This window comes from Xenopus laevis, chromosome 5S (assembly GCF_017654675.1).
Source record: "Xenopus laevis strain J_2021 chromosome 5S, Xenopus_laevis_v10.1, whole genome shotgun sequence".
Classification (NCBI taxonomy): domain Eukaryota; kingdom Metazoa; phylum Chordata; class Amphibia; order Anura; family Pipidae; genus Xenopus; species Xenopus laevis.
In genome coordinates, this window is record NC_054380.1 from 98,395,370 (window position 1) to 98,412,286 (window position 16,917).

The following is a 16,917-nucleotide window of genomic DNA, read 5'->3' on the forward strand; positions in this document are numbered from 1 at the left end:
AGGAAATATGTTCCCAATCATTCGTAATAATGAAAAAAAAGTGTGCACCAAAATTACGATGGCGTATGCTGAATATGGAAAACAGCATCAAGAATGAGGTGCACTAAATGCAAGTTGAACGTCACACATAGAGATAAACAGGTACTCCATAGTGAACCACTGTATTAAATCAGTTTTTACTGTCTGCTCGTTTCAACACTCTTTTTGGCTCTTCTTATTCATAATTGGCCTGTCCCCCCCCCCCCCCTTTTTATACCACTTTCCCTTTTATGTCGAATATTGTATTTTCGCTTATCAACTTTAAATTGTGATTTTTTTTTTTCTCCTATGTTTCTTGCCCTTCCACTGACTAGTTATTTTCCCCTTTTTCCATGTTTTTAGTAATATTCATGTTTATTCATGTTTTCTACTGTTCATTCCCATTCTTTATGTAATACTACAAAGCCCTTGTTGTTCTCCATTGCTTTATATCACACAAACATCTTTGTCATAGTGTTTTTGTTTTGACAAATCGTTGTAGTGAAAGGAACTTAAAATGCATTTATTGGTGGAGCCTGGGGCTCTTGATATATACACAGTGACATGGATAACCTTCCCCAAGTTCTGAAGATGTGGGATCTTTAAAAGGGTTGTGGACACCAAAATAAGTTTGTTCCTAATTAAACTAAATGTAATTCCAAGTAAATGTCCAGTATACTTTAATCACATTTTTTTTTATGGTTTTAACATTATTTTGTTCATGCAGTTGCTGTCTCCCTCTTCCTATTCTCAATTTGTTACATTTACAAATAACTTTAAAAGCATAAATAAAATGTTTAATTAAAATGATTCTTGTTTATTTTGTGGCAGGATGAAGAGGAAGAAATCAAACAAGAGATTAACATGCTGAAGAAATACTCACATCACAGAAACATTGCCACATATTATGGGGCATTTATAAAAAAGAACCCTCCTGGAATGGATGATCAGCTATGGGTAAGAATATGCACCACAAGAAATAGTCACCTAGTGGTTTACAGGGAAGCTGTAATCACCATACCTTACATCTCATACAAATATTTATACATTAAATGAACCCAAAAAGATTTTGCCATGAACATGGATTCATGCAGTGTAGTTACAATCAAATAAAAGGTGCTGTTTTTTTGTTACAGAGAGAAAAGAAATAACAAAATAGAATTATTTTCTTAAAATGGACTCCATTAACAATGGTAATTCTAGATACAGGTATGGGACCTGTTATCCAGAATTCTCGGGACCTGGGGTTTTCTGGATAATGGATCTTTCTGTAATTTAGATCATCATACCTTAAGTTTACTAGAAACTCATGTAAACATTAAGTAAACCCAATTGACTGGTTTTGCTTTCAATAAGAAATAATGATATCTTAGCTTGGATCAAGTACAAGGTACTGTTTTATTGTTACAGAGAAAAAGGATATCATTTTTAAAAATTTGGATTATCTGATTATAATGGGGTCTATGGGAGATGGCCTTTCCATAATTCGGAGCTTTCTGAATAATGGGTTTCTGGATAACCGATCCAATACCTTTACAGGGATTCGCAATGGCAGATTTCTTACCTTTGTATGTTTTTCTGTGTGTTTGCATGCAACTGATAACATCAACAAATGTGTTAAAGGTTCTTAATTATCTCAAATATGCCAATAAAATGGCTAATATACCTCATAAAATATGTGTCTAATCTTTCTGTTCCAGCTGGTAATGGAATTCTGTGGCGCTGGATCCGTCACTGATTTGATCAAAAACACCAAAGGCAATACTTTGAAAGAAGAGTGGATTGCTTACATCTGCAGGGAGATCTTGCGGGTATGCCTCTAAATATTCTCTATTATTATTTTTAAAGATTGAAAAATTTTGGAACAGTGTGTTTTCTCTACTCACTGGAAAAGTGTGGCTTTTTGTCAGTTTGTATTGGTTTAATTGAATATTCATATTTCATATCTGTGTTGCCAAGGAAAATTCACTTGCTTTTTAACTGACTATTAAAGGTTTTCTTATTTTTCTCTTTTTTAGTTTGGGAGACTGTGAGGTCAATTTAAATACCCTGTTAAAATGAAATACTGATAAGCCTGCATACTGGCTGGTTTTACTGGAGCATAGTAAAGTTATCTTGTTTTTTATTACTAAGATTAATGCTGCGTAACTGTGTATAACTGATGTCGGCAGATATTTGTATAGTGTGGGCAAGGCTTTTTTGAAATAAAGCTGCTGCTTGATAAAAAAAGGATTAGAGCAATAATGGGTTAAAGTGTTGCTAAAAGTGTATTGTTTATGATTACTGTAGTCAAGAGAAAATGTAAGATACAAGAGAATGAACCAATGGAGTTGGCAAATAGAAATGTAAATGCCACGATGAAAAGATTAAAGGGATTCTGTCATAATTTTTTTGGTGTAGTTTTTATTTCTAAATGACATTGTTTACACTGCAAATAATTACATCTACCATGTAAAATTTAATTTCTAACACAACAAGTGTATTTTTATTTAGTTGTAATATTACTGTGTAAGCAGCCATCTCAGGTCATTTTTCTTGGTCATGTGCTTTCAAAAAAGAGACAGTACTTTAGGATGGAACTGCTTTCTGGCAGGCTGTAGTTTCTCCTACTTAAAGGGATACTGTCACTGGAAAACATGTTTTTTTCAAAACGCATCCGTTAATAGTGCTACTCCAGCAGAATTCTGCACTTAAATCCATTTCTCAAAAGAGCAAACAGATTTTTTTATATTCAATTTTGAAATTCGACATGGGGCTAGACATTTTGTCAATTTCCCAGCTGCCCCTGGTCATGTGACTTGTGCCTGCACTTTAGGAGAGAAATGCTTTCTGGCAGGCTGCTGTTTTTCCTTCTTAATGTAACTGAATGTGTCTCAGTGAGACATGGGTTTTTACTATTGAGTGATGTTCTTAGATCTACCAGGCAGCTGTTATCTTGTGTTAGGGAGCTGCTATCTGGTTACCTTCCCATTGTTCTTTTGTTTGGCTCCTGGGGGGGAAAGGGAGGGGGTGATATCACTCCAACTTGCAGTACAGCAGTAAACAGAGTGATTGAAGTTTATCAGAGCACAAATCACATGACTTGGGGCAGCTGTGAAATTGACAATATGTCTATCCCCATGTCAGATTTCAAAATTGAATATAAGAAAATCTGTTTGCTCTTTTGAGAAATGGATTTCAGTGCAGAATTCTGCTGGAGCAGCACTATTAACTGATTCATTTTGAAAAAAAAAACTTCCCCATAATCGTATCCCTTTAATGTAACTGAAGGTGTCTCAGTGGGACATGGATTTTTTCTATTGAGTGCTGTTCTTATATCTACCAGGCAGCTGTTATCTGGTTAACTTCCCATTGTTCTGTTGAAGGGGGGCTGGGGGTGGGGAGGGAGGGAGGGGATGATATCACTCCAACTTGCAGTGCAGCAGTAAAGAATGACTGAAGTTTATCGGAGCACGAGTCACATGACTGGTGGCTACTGGGAAACAGACAATATGTCTAGCCCCATGTCATATTTCAAAATTAAAAAACTTATTTGAGCTCAGAAGTCTGCTGGAGCAGCACTATTAACTGATGTATTCTGAAATCATATTACCATTTTTATAGGTTGGTGCTCCCAGTATACATCAATAAAGATAGAATGGGTAACCTCTTTTTTTTTTAGTCACAAGATGTCATCTTCCTTTGATGGATATGGAGAATATTTTACTCTTTACTAATAATATTTACTGGCAGGGCACAAGTGCATCCCTTGATTAGAGGAAAGGAGGTGTCATCTTAACGTGCCACAGGGATTTTTCACAGTGAGAGCTGTGAATTCTCTTTCTGAAGCATTATATAGTGTAACAAAGGACAAGAAAGCATATACAGTATACGGCTACTGCTTCTTATACTATGGCACAAGGTTGGTTGCCCGTTGGAATGAAGATGGAATGTTTTCTCCATCTGAGACAAACCAGAGACATCTCTTGTTTCTTTCCTTACTTTTCTAGGTTCTGTTACTATAGCTATGTCAGTCAGCATAAGCAAGCAATTTGACCATTCAAATGTAGTTTGCAAATTTAAATATATAGAAAAGAGATTTTGTTTTTACAAGCCAATAGAAGAGGTATGTTTCCCCTTTAAGCAAAAGATGAATGGGATCAACACATTTAACATTAAGAATGGCGTTACTATTTTATTTTATCTTGTGGTTAAGTTCTTAGTTACAGATATTATGCCATGAATTATATGGACAACTAACTTATTCACTAAGTTGTTACATTGTAATACACAACTGTTTGATTTATACTTTTGCAAAAGGACCAATGTGTTCATTTCGACTGATAAACGAACATCTTGTTGTGGATGATGGATCGCCATGACTTATAGGGCAGATACAATGATAACTTGATGTGGACTTTCTCTGGTCTAGGGGGCCTTTCTCTGTCTACAATAGATTAATTGTATGATCTAAACCCTTCCCTATCCAAAGTTGAATGACTAATCACAGCATGCAATTGTAGAATAATAATGTGATACAGCATTCATTTTTGCCAAATCATTGAAACAGAGAAAAGCCATTTACAAAACAAAGTATACTGATCCATGAGTGGACCAAGACGTGATTTTTAAAGGGCAGCATGCTCCGTTCAACGTGAACTTGGGCTGGGCTGAACATACTTTTTTGCCTATTGTTTTAATCATAAGAAAACTAAACTAAACTGAACTAAACAAGGCATAAAGGGAGATTGAAGCTACTGCGTTTTGGGTCCTGGAGAAGTAGCTAGTTAGAGTCCCAAAAATCTGCTATAATTGAACGCAGTAGTGTTCAACTGCACAATTCAATTGGATTGATACAAAAAATCTGATTGGATACATATGGCCACTTGAATCATTCCTGACGGTTCGCATATCATAAATGGGGAAAATATCACAATGCTGTCGGCATTTCAGGATTTCCCAGTTTATATTTAATCAACCTTCTCTTTAGTATTGGAATGGCATATTTATTGTACCAATCATTTGACATCTTATGTGTAACTTTTCCTTGTCACCAGAATAGGTAGCAATCACCTTCTTCACCCCTTAAAATACTACAGTATGTTGAATATGTGATATATCTAACTCTTTTTGTTTCCATCTAACCTGATGGCCCTGTTTTCGTCTAATATCAAGTGACATTCATACCAGTGTTCCATAATTAATCTCATTGACATTTGCTGCAATAGAGAGGTAATCTCAGGCAGCCATTAAACTTATAAACAGTGATGTCCAGAAGCAGCAAGAGTCAAGTTTATTTCTTTCAGCTGCAGTGCAGGAAAAACATAGGTTAAAAAAGTGTAAGGACTGTACCTTTGGTGTAATTGACAAAAGTATCTGCTATTAATTATAAAATGCAGTCTGTCTTGTACAGCTGCAGATACTGCTGTCTCTATGTGCACCCACTGTGAATATAGCCCAGTCTTGGCAGCACATACTCTGCATGGAGCAGTTGCTAATTTATGCCCAAAAAGCTGCCACGATCATTACTTGTAATTAGGAGAAAGCTAGCCGTATTAATAATGGCCAGAAACATATGATTTTTTTTCCAGGGGGTAGATCTTACACATTTTATGTTCATTTTTTTGTACATCTAATTGTTTGCAAAAGTGTTATATAATACCTCTATCAAAGAACTGTACAACCAGGACATGTTTATCAATTACAAATAAAACAGCCTAGTCACCATTTGTTCTCAGTTGTTGAAAAGCACCATGTGGGCGTCAGTTTCCACTACAGATTTATTGTAGGCCGAACTTTATTCTGTATCTTTGTGAAGATAACAATCTATGTTTGCGTCTCTTTTTATTGTATCAAATGTAACAGTTTGCTTAGAAAAGATATGTGCATACACACAACACTTGTAGCCAACTAAGCTTATACAAGTCTTGATTGTTTAATTGGCCAAATGATCAGGCAGAATTAGATCCTATAATGTATCTAACAACTAAATTTAAAAGTATTAAAAAAAATGAAAGTCCAATTTCTTCATGTCCATAGATTTAAAAATCGTATGCTGTAATCTGGCATTAAAATCATGATAGATTGTAAACTCTTTGGGGAAGATACCTCATCCTATTCATGTTTTCAAATAACTCCTAGAATGTGAGCATTTATTTTCACTGTCAAATATAATAACTATACCCCTGTTTATGTTTAGCCTACATCTGTAGGATATAAAAACAGTACAATAAAAAAAATTTGAACATGTACTCATTGGAATTAAAAGTAAGTGCTCTGTCTTTCCCATAGAGAATGTGAAATGATACATTGAAATCTTTTTACATGGTCATTTTTGTATCACTGAATGATTCAATTGGTTACCTGGGAATGACAACATTTTAGCACTTTAAAACTAATTCCTCTTTAAAAAAAATGATGATGTTGGTCAATACTTATGTTTTTTAACTAATTTGGGGATTCTTAACCTATTGCTTGTGACCCAAAAACATGTCACCATCAGGTGCGATCCTTAACACCTGAGGGGGTGTTAAGGATTGCACCTGATGGTGACAAGTTACCAGGAGCAGCAAAAAGCTGGGGGCTTTTTGCTGCTCCTGGTAACTTTGGGGGCAATGCCCCCTGAGGTGAGGTATTTTAGTGAAATGAGTTGCCCACAGTAGCAAGATTTTAAAGTTGTTGAAAAAGCTCCTCATCTGCAAGTACCCTTAAAACCCCGTAAATAATGTGAAATGGCTTTCAGCAGTGATGTACAGGTATGGGACCTGTTATTGAAGGGATACTGTCATGGTAAAAAAAAAAAAATTTCAAAATGAATCAGTTAATAGTGTTGCTCCAGCAGAATTCTGCACTGAAATCCATTTCTCATAAGAGCTAACAGATTTTTATATATTCAATTTTGAAATCTGACATGGGGCTAGACATTTTGTCAATTTCCCAGCTGCCCCTCGTCATGTGACTTGTGCCTGCACTTTAGGAGAGAAATGCTTTCTGGCAGGCTGCTGTTTTTCCTTCTCAATGTAACTGAACTGGAGTCTCAGTGGGACATGGGTTTTTACTATTGAGTGTTGTTCTTAGATCTACCAGGCAGCTATTATCTTGTGTTAGGGAGCTGCTATCTGGTTACCTTCCCATTGTTCTTTTGTTTGGCTGCTGGGGGGGGGTAATATCACTCCAACTTGCAGTACAGTAATAAAGAGTGATTGAAGTTTATCAGAGCACAAGTCACGTGACTTGGGGCAGCTGGGAAATTGACAATATGTCTAGCCACATGTCAGATTTCAAAATTGAATATAAAAAAATCTGTTTGCTCTTTTGAGAAATGGATTTCAGTGCAGAATTCTGCTGGAGCAGCACTATTAACTGATTCATTTTGGAAAAAAACATTTAAGTCTAATACAAAATCATTCAAAAAGTAATTATAAGTCAGTAGGATTGTTTTGCCTCCAATAAATATTTATTATATCTTAGTTGGAATCAAGTACAAGGTACTGCTTCATTACTACAAGGAAAAATGGAAAAATTAAACAGTTGTTAAAAATGTTAATTATTTGATTATAATTGAGTCTATGGGAGACAGCCTTTATGTAATTGAAAGCTTTCTAGATAACTGTTTTCCTATAACAGATCCCATAACTGTGTATCTATTTCTAAGCCAATTTGTGGGCCCAGAAGCCGATTCACCACTTAATTCAGGTCATCCAAGAGAAAAGGTTAAGAAATGCTGTTTCTCACCTGAAGCAAAAATAATGTGAAAATAAAACTCTTTCACATGCTGGACTGTAATGTCAGTATTCCATTTGTTCAAATCTGATTGTTTCATCTTAATATTTAGCAGTGTATCAAGAAATAAATACAAACAGTCTTTTGTGCTTTTGTCTCTGACCTTGTGTCCTTTAAATCTCAGTTGGTGAATAATGGTTGTTGAAACAATTTTAGAAAATATCATTGCCCCAAAAAATAGGATCTGCCATATCCAAGATCTTTGTTGAAAAGTACAGCTGTGGAATAAAGTATTGATAGCTCTGTCTCTTGCTATACAACAGGTGTGTTCTTGTCCTAGAGGCAGAACTATTCCATAACTTCAGCAGAATTTCATCACCAGTTATTGGGCTGCAATTGGGCACAATTGATGCTTAAAAAGTCACTTTTAATTGAAATATCTTCCAGAACAATATTTTAATCATACTGTATACCCACACCATATCCAGCCTAGAATTATGGTATAACTGCTCTTTTACACATAAATTCCCATTAAAGTTATTTTTATGATATTGCAGCTACTTAAAGGAAAACTCTACTCCCTTCCCCCCGAACAATGTAGGTCTCTATAAAAAGATATTGCATAAAACAGCTCATATGTAAAACCCTGCTTCATGTAAATAAACCATTTTCATCATCATCATCATTTATTTATATAGCGCTGTCAAGATACGCAGTGCTTTACTGCAGTTATAGCAAACAGGGAATAAATGGTGGATAACAGACTAGGATTACAGAGTACAATAGGGTTAGAAGGACCTAGAGATTAGAGTTTACAAACTAAAAGGTTAGGGTACAATTGAGACATTAGGATTGTATAAACACTTTGTCATTTTGATACAGCAATGATTAATTAAGGTACATCGAATAGGCCTTTTTAAACAGATGGGTCTTTAAGGAGCGCTTGAAAGTTTGGAAGGAAGGAGAAAGTCTGACAGTTTGTGGCAGAGAGTTCCAGAGAAAAGCAGAAGCCCGAGAGAAGTCTTGTAGACGAGAATGGGCAGAAGTGACCAGAGGAGAAGTGAGGCGAAGATCAGAAGCAGAGTGTAGGTTTCGTGAAGGAGTGTATTTGGAGATTAGAGATGAAATATAGGGAGGGGTTTCATTATTAAGGGCCTTGAATGTGAGTGTAAGTAATTTGAATTTGATTCTAGAAGAGATTGGGAGCAAGTGAAGGGACATACATATGGGAGCAGCTGATGTTGAGCGGCGAGCTAGATGAATGAGTCTAGCGGCCGCGTTTAGAATAGATTGGAGTTGTGAAAGGTGACTTGTTGGAATACCTATGAGGAGTAAGTTGCAGTAATCAAGGCGGGAGATGATGAGAGACTGAATCAGTGTTTTAGTTGATTCTGAACTGAGATAGGGTCGTATTCGAGCAATGTTGCGCAGTTGAATACAGCAAGATTTTGCAAGTGTTTGAATGTGTGGTGAAAAAGACAGATGAGAGTCTAAGATGACATTTTCGTAATAATATACTTTGTAATAGTATGTGCCATTGGGTAATCCTAAATAGAAAATAGTCATTTTAAAAACAAGGGCTGCTGCTGGGATCCTACGATTCATGGTGCACACAAACAAACCATACATGTTAGGTCACATGAGCCAATTAACAGACAGAGTTCTGTCTTTTGCTTCCACATGCAGTTAGAGTTGTAGTATTTCTGGTCAGGTTATCTCTGAGGCAGCACACAGACCAGCATAAAATGATGGTTCAAGGCAAGAGATGTAAAAGGGCAATATTTATTAAATATATATTCCAGTTTGGTAAGATTCTTTAATATGTCACTTAATTTGACATAAATTGTTGCTTAAGAATTAATTTTTGGGGTATAGTTTTCCTTTAATGCGGCTCTGGTTAGGACCTGCACAGGAATTGTTGCTTCAATTCTAAATCTTTTTTGACTTTCCCCTAACAACTGGTCAATATATCTTCCTAAGAGAAGACAGTTGGAAAATCATGATACATTCAATTAGCTTTTGTTTTTATTATGTTGTTCAATGGCTGTTCTGCTATTACTTTGCCAATGTAGTAGAGCTTCCTATTCTGAGAATGTCTGAGAAAATGGCAAACAAGTTATGAGTTTTCACAGTAAGCTGATAATTACACTCATTTTTTTTGTGCTGAGAGAGGTCGTAAATAGATGCAAAGGCTAAATTACTAGAATGCTTTCAGTAAAAAATCAATTTCAGGTGACAAACAAGCAATGCAGCTTTAATTTATTCTTTTGCCTTGAGAGACTTATTACAGTGTACGTTTCCCCATCAATCTCCCCAGGGCCTGAGTCATCTGCACCAGCACAAAGTGATTCATCGAGATATTAAGGGGCAGAATGTCTTGCTGACAGAAAACGCAGAAGTTAAACTAGGTAAGGAAAGCGCCGAATTTTAATTAAGCATGAATGAGAAGGATGTGCAGTGAGAGTATCTGACAGCGCAAACTTCTACTGACACTTGAATTTACATTTGCTGTGGATATTTATTCTGTAATATGTGTTGCTCATTGAAAATTCATGTAAGATATGTATTCGGGAATTATAATTTCCTCCATACACAAGCTCACAGCCAGTAAACAATGTGGAAATATTACCTATCAAATTCCTGGGCAAAACTAGAGTGTCATCTAACTAAAAAGCAAATTATATGTATTATATTATATGCCATTTAATAGGTTGTAAGGGTTTAAATGATATGCTAAAACACCCATGTATGGCGTGCAATATAGTTTGATGGGTTTATAAAGTAGCAATAGTATTCACCAGTAAAGACAATCTCTGCACTGCAGCAATATACACAAAAAAGTTCTTAATGTTACATGGCATCCACATTAAATACAAAATATGGTTTATAAATAAGGTTTGCAACTTTGGTATATTTGTCTTAATAAAACATAAGAATAGCCATATTTTCTAATCTGGATTTAAAGGGACATTGTACTGATCAATTACTAAATTTCAAGCACTAAAAATGTTATTCATAAACTTTCTTGTTGATTTTAACATGGATACCGTTGAGTGGCGTAACTAGATGGTACTGGGCCACACAGCAAATTAATTTTAGGGCCCCCAACATATCCAGAGGTTGTCCTATTTTACTAATAGATGTTGTAATTGAGCATTATTTGGGCCCCCCCTATATCTCCTGGGCCCATGCAGCCACAGGGTCTGCTTCCTCTCCCTTGGTAAAAAGTACTGGGCAAAACAGTTTTTTTAACAGTTTTCAATGTATCCATTGTGTTGAATCTACCTTATCGACACAGTGGTTCTTCCTTGTTAACAAAGTACCTAGGTTCTACAATTGGTGACAACTCTGCTCTTATCAGAGTTGAGTTTCCCCTCTTGAACAGTTTTCTTATGTACACAAAAACAGTGTGTATATAAAGGCCACATACTGCATCTCAGATTTAGTGTACATTTTTAGTACAGGTATGGGATCTGTTATCCGGAAACCGTTATCCAGAAAATTTTGAATTATGGAAATGCCGTCTCCCATAGACTCTATTTTCAAATCCAAATTTTAAAAAAATATTTAATTTTTCTCTGTAAATAATAAAACCGTACCTTGTGCTTGATCCAAGCTAAAATATAATTAATCCGTATTGGGAGCAAAAGTAGCCCATTGGGTTTATTTAATGTTTACATGATTTTCTAGTAGACGTAAGGTATGAAGATCTAAATTACTGAAAGATCCATTTTTTGATAAGTCCCAGGTCCCGAGCATTCTGGATAACAGGTCCCATACTGTATCATGGATAGTAAATTAAAAAAACATGGCTGGAAGGGAAACTTCTTTCTGCCATGCAAACACGGCGGCCACTGCTAGTATGTGCACATGAAAAGCTAGGTCAATGCCAGATGTTTGGCTTTCTCACTGTATTTAAACACCACAATAAAGTTTCCTGGTCCCAGTATGGATGAAGCAAGGCAATAAGCCAGAGGGGACTGGGCAAAATTTGCATTAGGGTTGTATTCGGTTAAGGACATATCATGCTTATTTTCACAGAATGGTCTCTGCATATTAATACAAAGCTACAGTAGCTGTTCTGATGACACTATTCTTACAGTCATATGAAAAAGTTTGGGAACCTTTCTAAATTCTTTGGAGTTTTGTTTATCATTGGCTGAGCTTTCAAACTAGCAACTTCCTTTTAATATATAACATGCCTTATGGAAACAATAGTATTTTAGCTGTGACATAAAGTTTATTGAATTAACAGAAAATATGCAATATGCATCATAACAAAATTAGACAGGTGCATAAATTTGTAACTTCAACTTTGTGACTGATGCTTGAACATTATCCTGAAGAGTTGGGTTGAATTCATTCGACCCTCAACTTTAACAAGGGCCCCAGTCCCTGAACAAGTCACACAGTCCCACAGACTGATGGAACCTCCACCAAATTTGACAGTAAGTAACAGGTGTTTTTCTTGGAATGCAGTGTTCTTCTTCCACCATGCAAAGCGCTTTTTGTTCCAAAATGACAGTCACTTGTCTATATGAGCTTTTGCATACAACAAGCAACTCTGTTTGTGGTATGAGTGCAGAAAGAGCTTATTTCTCATCTCCCTGCCATACAGATGTTCTTTGTGCAAATTGCGCTGAATTGTAGAACAATGTACAGATACACCATCTGCAGCAACATGTTCTTGCAGATCTTTGGAGGTGATCTTTGGGTTGTCTGTAACCATTCTCACAATCCTCTGCATATGCTGCTCCTGTATTTTTCTGGGTTTTACAGAAACTGTGCCTGTGGCCTTCCATTTCCAGATTACATTCCTTATAGTTGAAACTGACAGTTTAAACCTCTGAGATAGCTTTTTGTAGCCTTCCCCTAAACCATGATACTGAACAATCTTTGTTTTCAGATATTTTGAGAGTTGCTTTAAGGATCCCATGCTGACACTCTTCAGGGGGGAGTCAAACAGAAGCACAACTTGTAATTGGCCACCTTAAATACATTTTCTTATGGTTGGACACACCTACCTATGAAGTTCAAGGCTTAACAAGCTAATCCAACCAATTTGGTGTTGCCAGTAAGGAGCATTGAGCTCCTTACATGCATTCAAATTAGCAAAATTACAAGGGTACCCAAATTTTTTCACAGACAGTTTTTCACATTTGATTTAATTCCATACAACTGCTTCACTAAAAATATTTGTTCAGAAAACACCCCAGTACTCAGATGTTCCAGGGAAGTGAAAGACATACCACTTATCTTTTTTGTTGAAAGTGGAGTAAATTATTATGCAGGCTAAAAGGGGTTCCCAAACTTTTTCATATGACTGTGTGTGGTTAAACAGACCAGTGCCCACAGGGATAGTTATAAAAGTCCTGAAAGTTGCTTTCATGCTGAGAATAATGCTGTAAATAAGTGTGCTAGGTTGTTTGCATAAAACGTAGACAGTTTGCCTGTTGATTGACATGGCAATAAATCACAGTCAGTGTCCCCACTTAAACCTAGCATTACAGTTCTACTTTTTCTTGAAATCTATTTGCCCATCTACTATTTTATCAGAGCGGAATTGCTTTCTAATGCTTAAAACCTGGGATCACTTGCAATTCATTTGCTTCCAAACTACAAATTGATTTTTTCTGGCCTAATAATATTTGTTATGATTTTGATAGGGTATCTGATATAACCAAACTGTGTATGCAACAGGCATGATATTCTGATTTATGCCTGCGTAAAAATACTGTACTGGCTGTTTGGTAAACCAGTATACAGTTAGAACAGTTTTATTAAGGTTTTAACTGTTGCCTTTTTTTTTACTTTTTACCTGTCTGTAACTAAACAGAGCCTTTCTGTTGGTGATTATTACACTAGCTAGTACATGCTGATAACATGAAAACCCCATTAGGGTTGCTTGCCAAGTGTTTTCCCTATCCCTAAGGCCCGCTGCCCTACATGATGGAAAGTTTAATGTTTAAATATAACATTATGGGAAAGAGCATTAACATATTTCAGAATCATAACCTTTTGTATAATGAGTTTCATTATAGTAGATCCTATGCCTGTGTTGAAATTCATGCTTGTGATATAAATTTTCAGTGGACTTTGGTGTTAGTGCTCAGCTTGACCGAACAGTTGGCAGGAGGAATACATTTATTGGAACACCATATTGGATGGCTCCAGAAGTCATTGCCTGTGATGAAAACCCTGATGCGACCTATGACTTTAAGGTATTTTCTTTTTCTGTTTTTGGCACTACTTTCCCCACTGTACACTTTAAATAGAGGATTTCTTTTTTGTCCAACTCATATTAATTTTAAATAGTTTTTTTTTTTTTTTTAAATTACACTTTTTATTTTAATAAAAAATAAATTTTATGCATTTAGCACCTCTGTGCTTTTTATTTTATGCATGTTTATTACTTATTGGTGCCTCAGTAGCTATATGGGTAGGCTTTCTACACAGAAAACAGAACACTGAGGAATAAGAACAGTTTCCAAAGGCAGGCAATACATTGTCTTTGACCAACTGCAGCCTACTTTCTAAAGAACAAACGAATAAGAACAGTGAGTGACCATAAACTTGCACTGGGGATTAACAAAAGGGTATTGTTGGCACTAACTGTTAAGGCAGTTGGCTTTCTTATTATCAGCTGGCTCACACAGTTTTCTTTGATTTGGAACCTTTTAGGTATCTACAGATGTCATGGACGCACGCATATGTAGTATAGTTCTTTGTAAATGTATTTGCTTTTGAAAGCAGGAGGTGATTGTGGTCAGAGGTTGGAAGTTTATGTTATTGCGTTGTTGATCAACCTTTTAGATATTGAAGTTTCTTTGGTCAACCAGAACATCAGGGTTTGGGTATTTGGCTTAGTAGAAACTAAACCTCAAAAAAATTAAAATTGCATAAAGTGTTCTGCTAAGATCTTTTGCAATTTTTTTCTAGTTCTCAGTCTGGACCCTAGAAACCAAAAAAACACCAAAAAAAAAAACCTAAGGTGTATTGCAGATTTCATCCCTGCTGGATGATATTAATGCTTTTAAAGGAGAAGGAAATTCCCTGGGCACAAAAACCAGGGAACGGGATCTACTGCGCATGCGCCGAATGTCACGTAGTTTTCCGATTTCACTTTGTGACATTCGGCGCATGCGCAGTAGATCCGTACCTGTTAAATGCTCCTACTGCGCATGCACCAAAAACGCCGGTCAAAGCAGGAAGAACACCGCTTGGGAGAAGATGGCGTCTGGGAGCTCCGTGGACAGGACCTGCGCAGAGAGGTGAGTAACAAGTTAGGGTCATTTGCCCGGGACGACAGGTAGGCCAGGGTGGAGGAGGGGGGGGGCAACACAGGGGAAGGGAGAGGGATTTTTGTGCCCAGGGGGTTTCCTTCTCCTTTAAGAGTGGTTTGGATGAGTGTAAGAATGTAAGTTTGAGAATGTAATGAGCTGTAAACATTTTTCTCTTTACATTTCTATTTAATATGTAATTAATCCACATGGCCATAATCTTTTATATGAGACCTCCTCTCGATCAAGCAGCATTCTCGGTTTGAAAGATAGTTTCCCATATTAGAGGGACTGCTGCATTAGCAATTGGAGGAACAGAATCCTGTCAAGACATTTCACATTGAGTATGTGTATACAAGTGCCCACTGTTCAATTATGGCAATATGGCAATGTTGTCTAGTATATCACAGTCCATTCCATAGAGAATACAAAACTACTGCTCAGACAAATCTGAAAACTGGATACAGCTTTATAGAGCTTGATCCCATGTGGATTAAGTGAAGATGAGTATTTATGCTAAACCTTCAGAGGCTTTAATGCTGTAATTGGTTTTCTGCCATTTTCCGACACTCTTTTTAGTTTAAAGAATGTCATTTGGCTTTTTCAGTTCTACAGTTAAATTCCCACCTGCTCTGACCCACAGAAAATGACTGTAACACATTCACAAAGAAATATATATATCAGTACTCTATTTAGTTCCCTTATTACAAAGAGAGAATTCCTTTTAAGGGGGCAAATGTTTAAACATAACTACCCCTGCCCCCAGCAATTTTTAGCCAAATGCTTTGATTTAATCTGCATGTGTATGGATGCATAATTTTGTCCAATATGGTACATTTTTGAAGAAACCAATATCTAACGGTGCATATGAATCCAACTGACCTGAATGCTAATGAGAATTAGCTTGCAATGCTGAGGTTTCACGTTAATAAATCCGTCTGGACAGAATGTGCAAATGGATTACTGGGGTCCATTCTGTACTTGATTTTTTGGTGACAAATGATCTGATAAGTGACATGTTCGTTTATTTGGCTGCCACGTGTCAAATGGGCAGATTGACCTGTACGTACGTGACTTAAAAACTGAAGATCTCACCAAGAATAACAAAAACATAGTTTGCCTACATTCATCAGATTGGAACACAGAGCACATCACTACTGGGTTGTGTCAGCATAAATTTAAATTTTTTACAACACTTCAATCAGGAATGCAGCAAATTAATGCCCAGTTACACATTGTTGAAATCCATTTGATTTTTTTGTTTGTTCTTAGTCAGTCAGATAAGCAGATCCTAGAGCAGTGGAAATGGCCACAAAGTATGCATGAAACATTACAAATGTACCTTGTTTTTTTCCAGAGTGACTTGTGGTCATTAGGAATAACAGCCATAGAAATGGCAGAGGGAGCTCCCCGTAAGTAAAAATACATAATTATTTCCATGTACCTTGTAACCAAGGCAGAAGTACTGCTAAAACTGTCAGAGAATCTGGAATGCTTTTTTTCAAGAACGATGTAATCTGACCATGTTTGTTATATGCGATCTTTTCATAGTGTTTGTGATCAACTAATAAAGTTGATCTATGTATTTCAAGTGAATAATGGTAGACCTGAATGATATTGCTTGTTCTCCAGTCATATCTGTTTTTTTTTTTTTAGAGCACTCTTCAAAGCATATCTCTGTTTAAAGTGGTTCTAAAGGCAAAATATTATAATTCATGATGGCCTTCTGTATGGAATATTCACTTATTTTCAAACAAACCTCTAATAAAAACTCTCAAATCAGTTTTTATATGAAACTTTCATAAATACTATCAGCCATGTGTTTCTCCTGATTGTTTTGGTCGTTGATAATTCCCCTGATAATGTTAATGCAGGCATTTACCATATTTATTGAGTAGACAAGTTTACTGTGGATACA

The 16,917-nt window shown here is 36.3% G+C and overlaps 1 protein-coding gene across 19 annotated transcripts in view; it reads left to right on the top strand.

The window, feature by feature from the left end:
• The window catches only part of tnik.S (TRAF2 and NCK interacting kinase S homeolog), a 185,649-nt gene that overhangs the window by 106,791 nt on the left and 61,941 nt on the right, over positions 1-16,917 (top strand). For all 19 annotated transcript variants that reach the window (XM_041564880.1, XM_041564884.1, XM_041564875.1 and 16 more), the window contains exons 4-8: positions 850-975; positions 1,719-1,829; positions 10,037-10,127; positions 13,810-13,940; positions 16,357-16,411. In XM_041564880.1, coding sequence (XP_041420814.1) covers positions 850-975; positions 1,719-1,829; positions 10,037-10,127; positions 13,810-13,940; positions 16,357-16,411 — 514 coding nt within the window. The remainder of the gene's footprint in view (positions 1-849; positions 976-1,718; positions 1,830-10,036; positions 10,128-13,809; positions 13,941-16,356; positions 16,412-16,917) is intronic.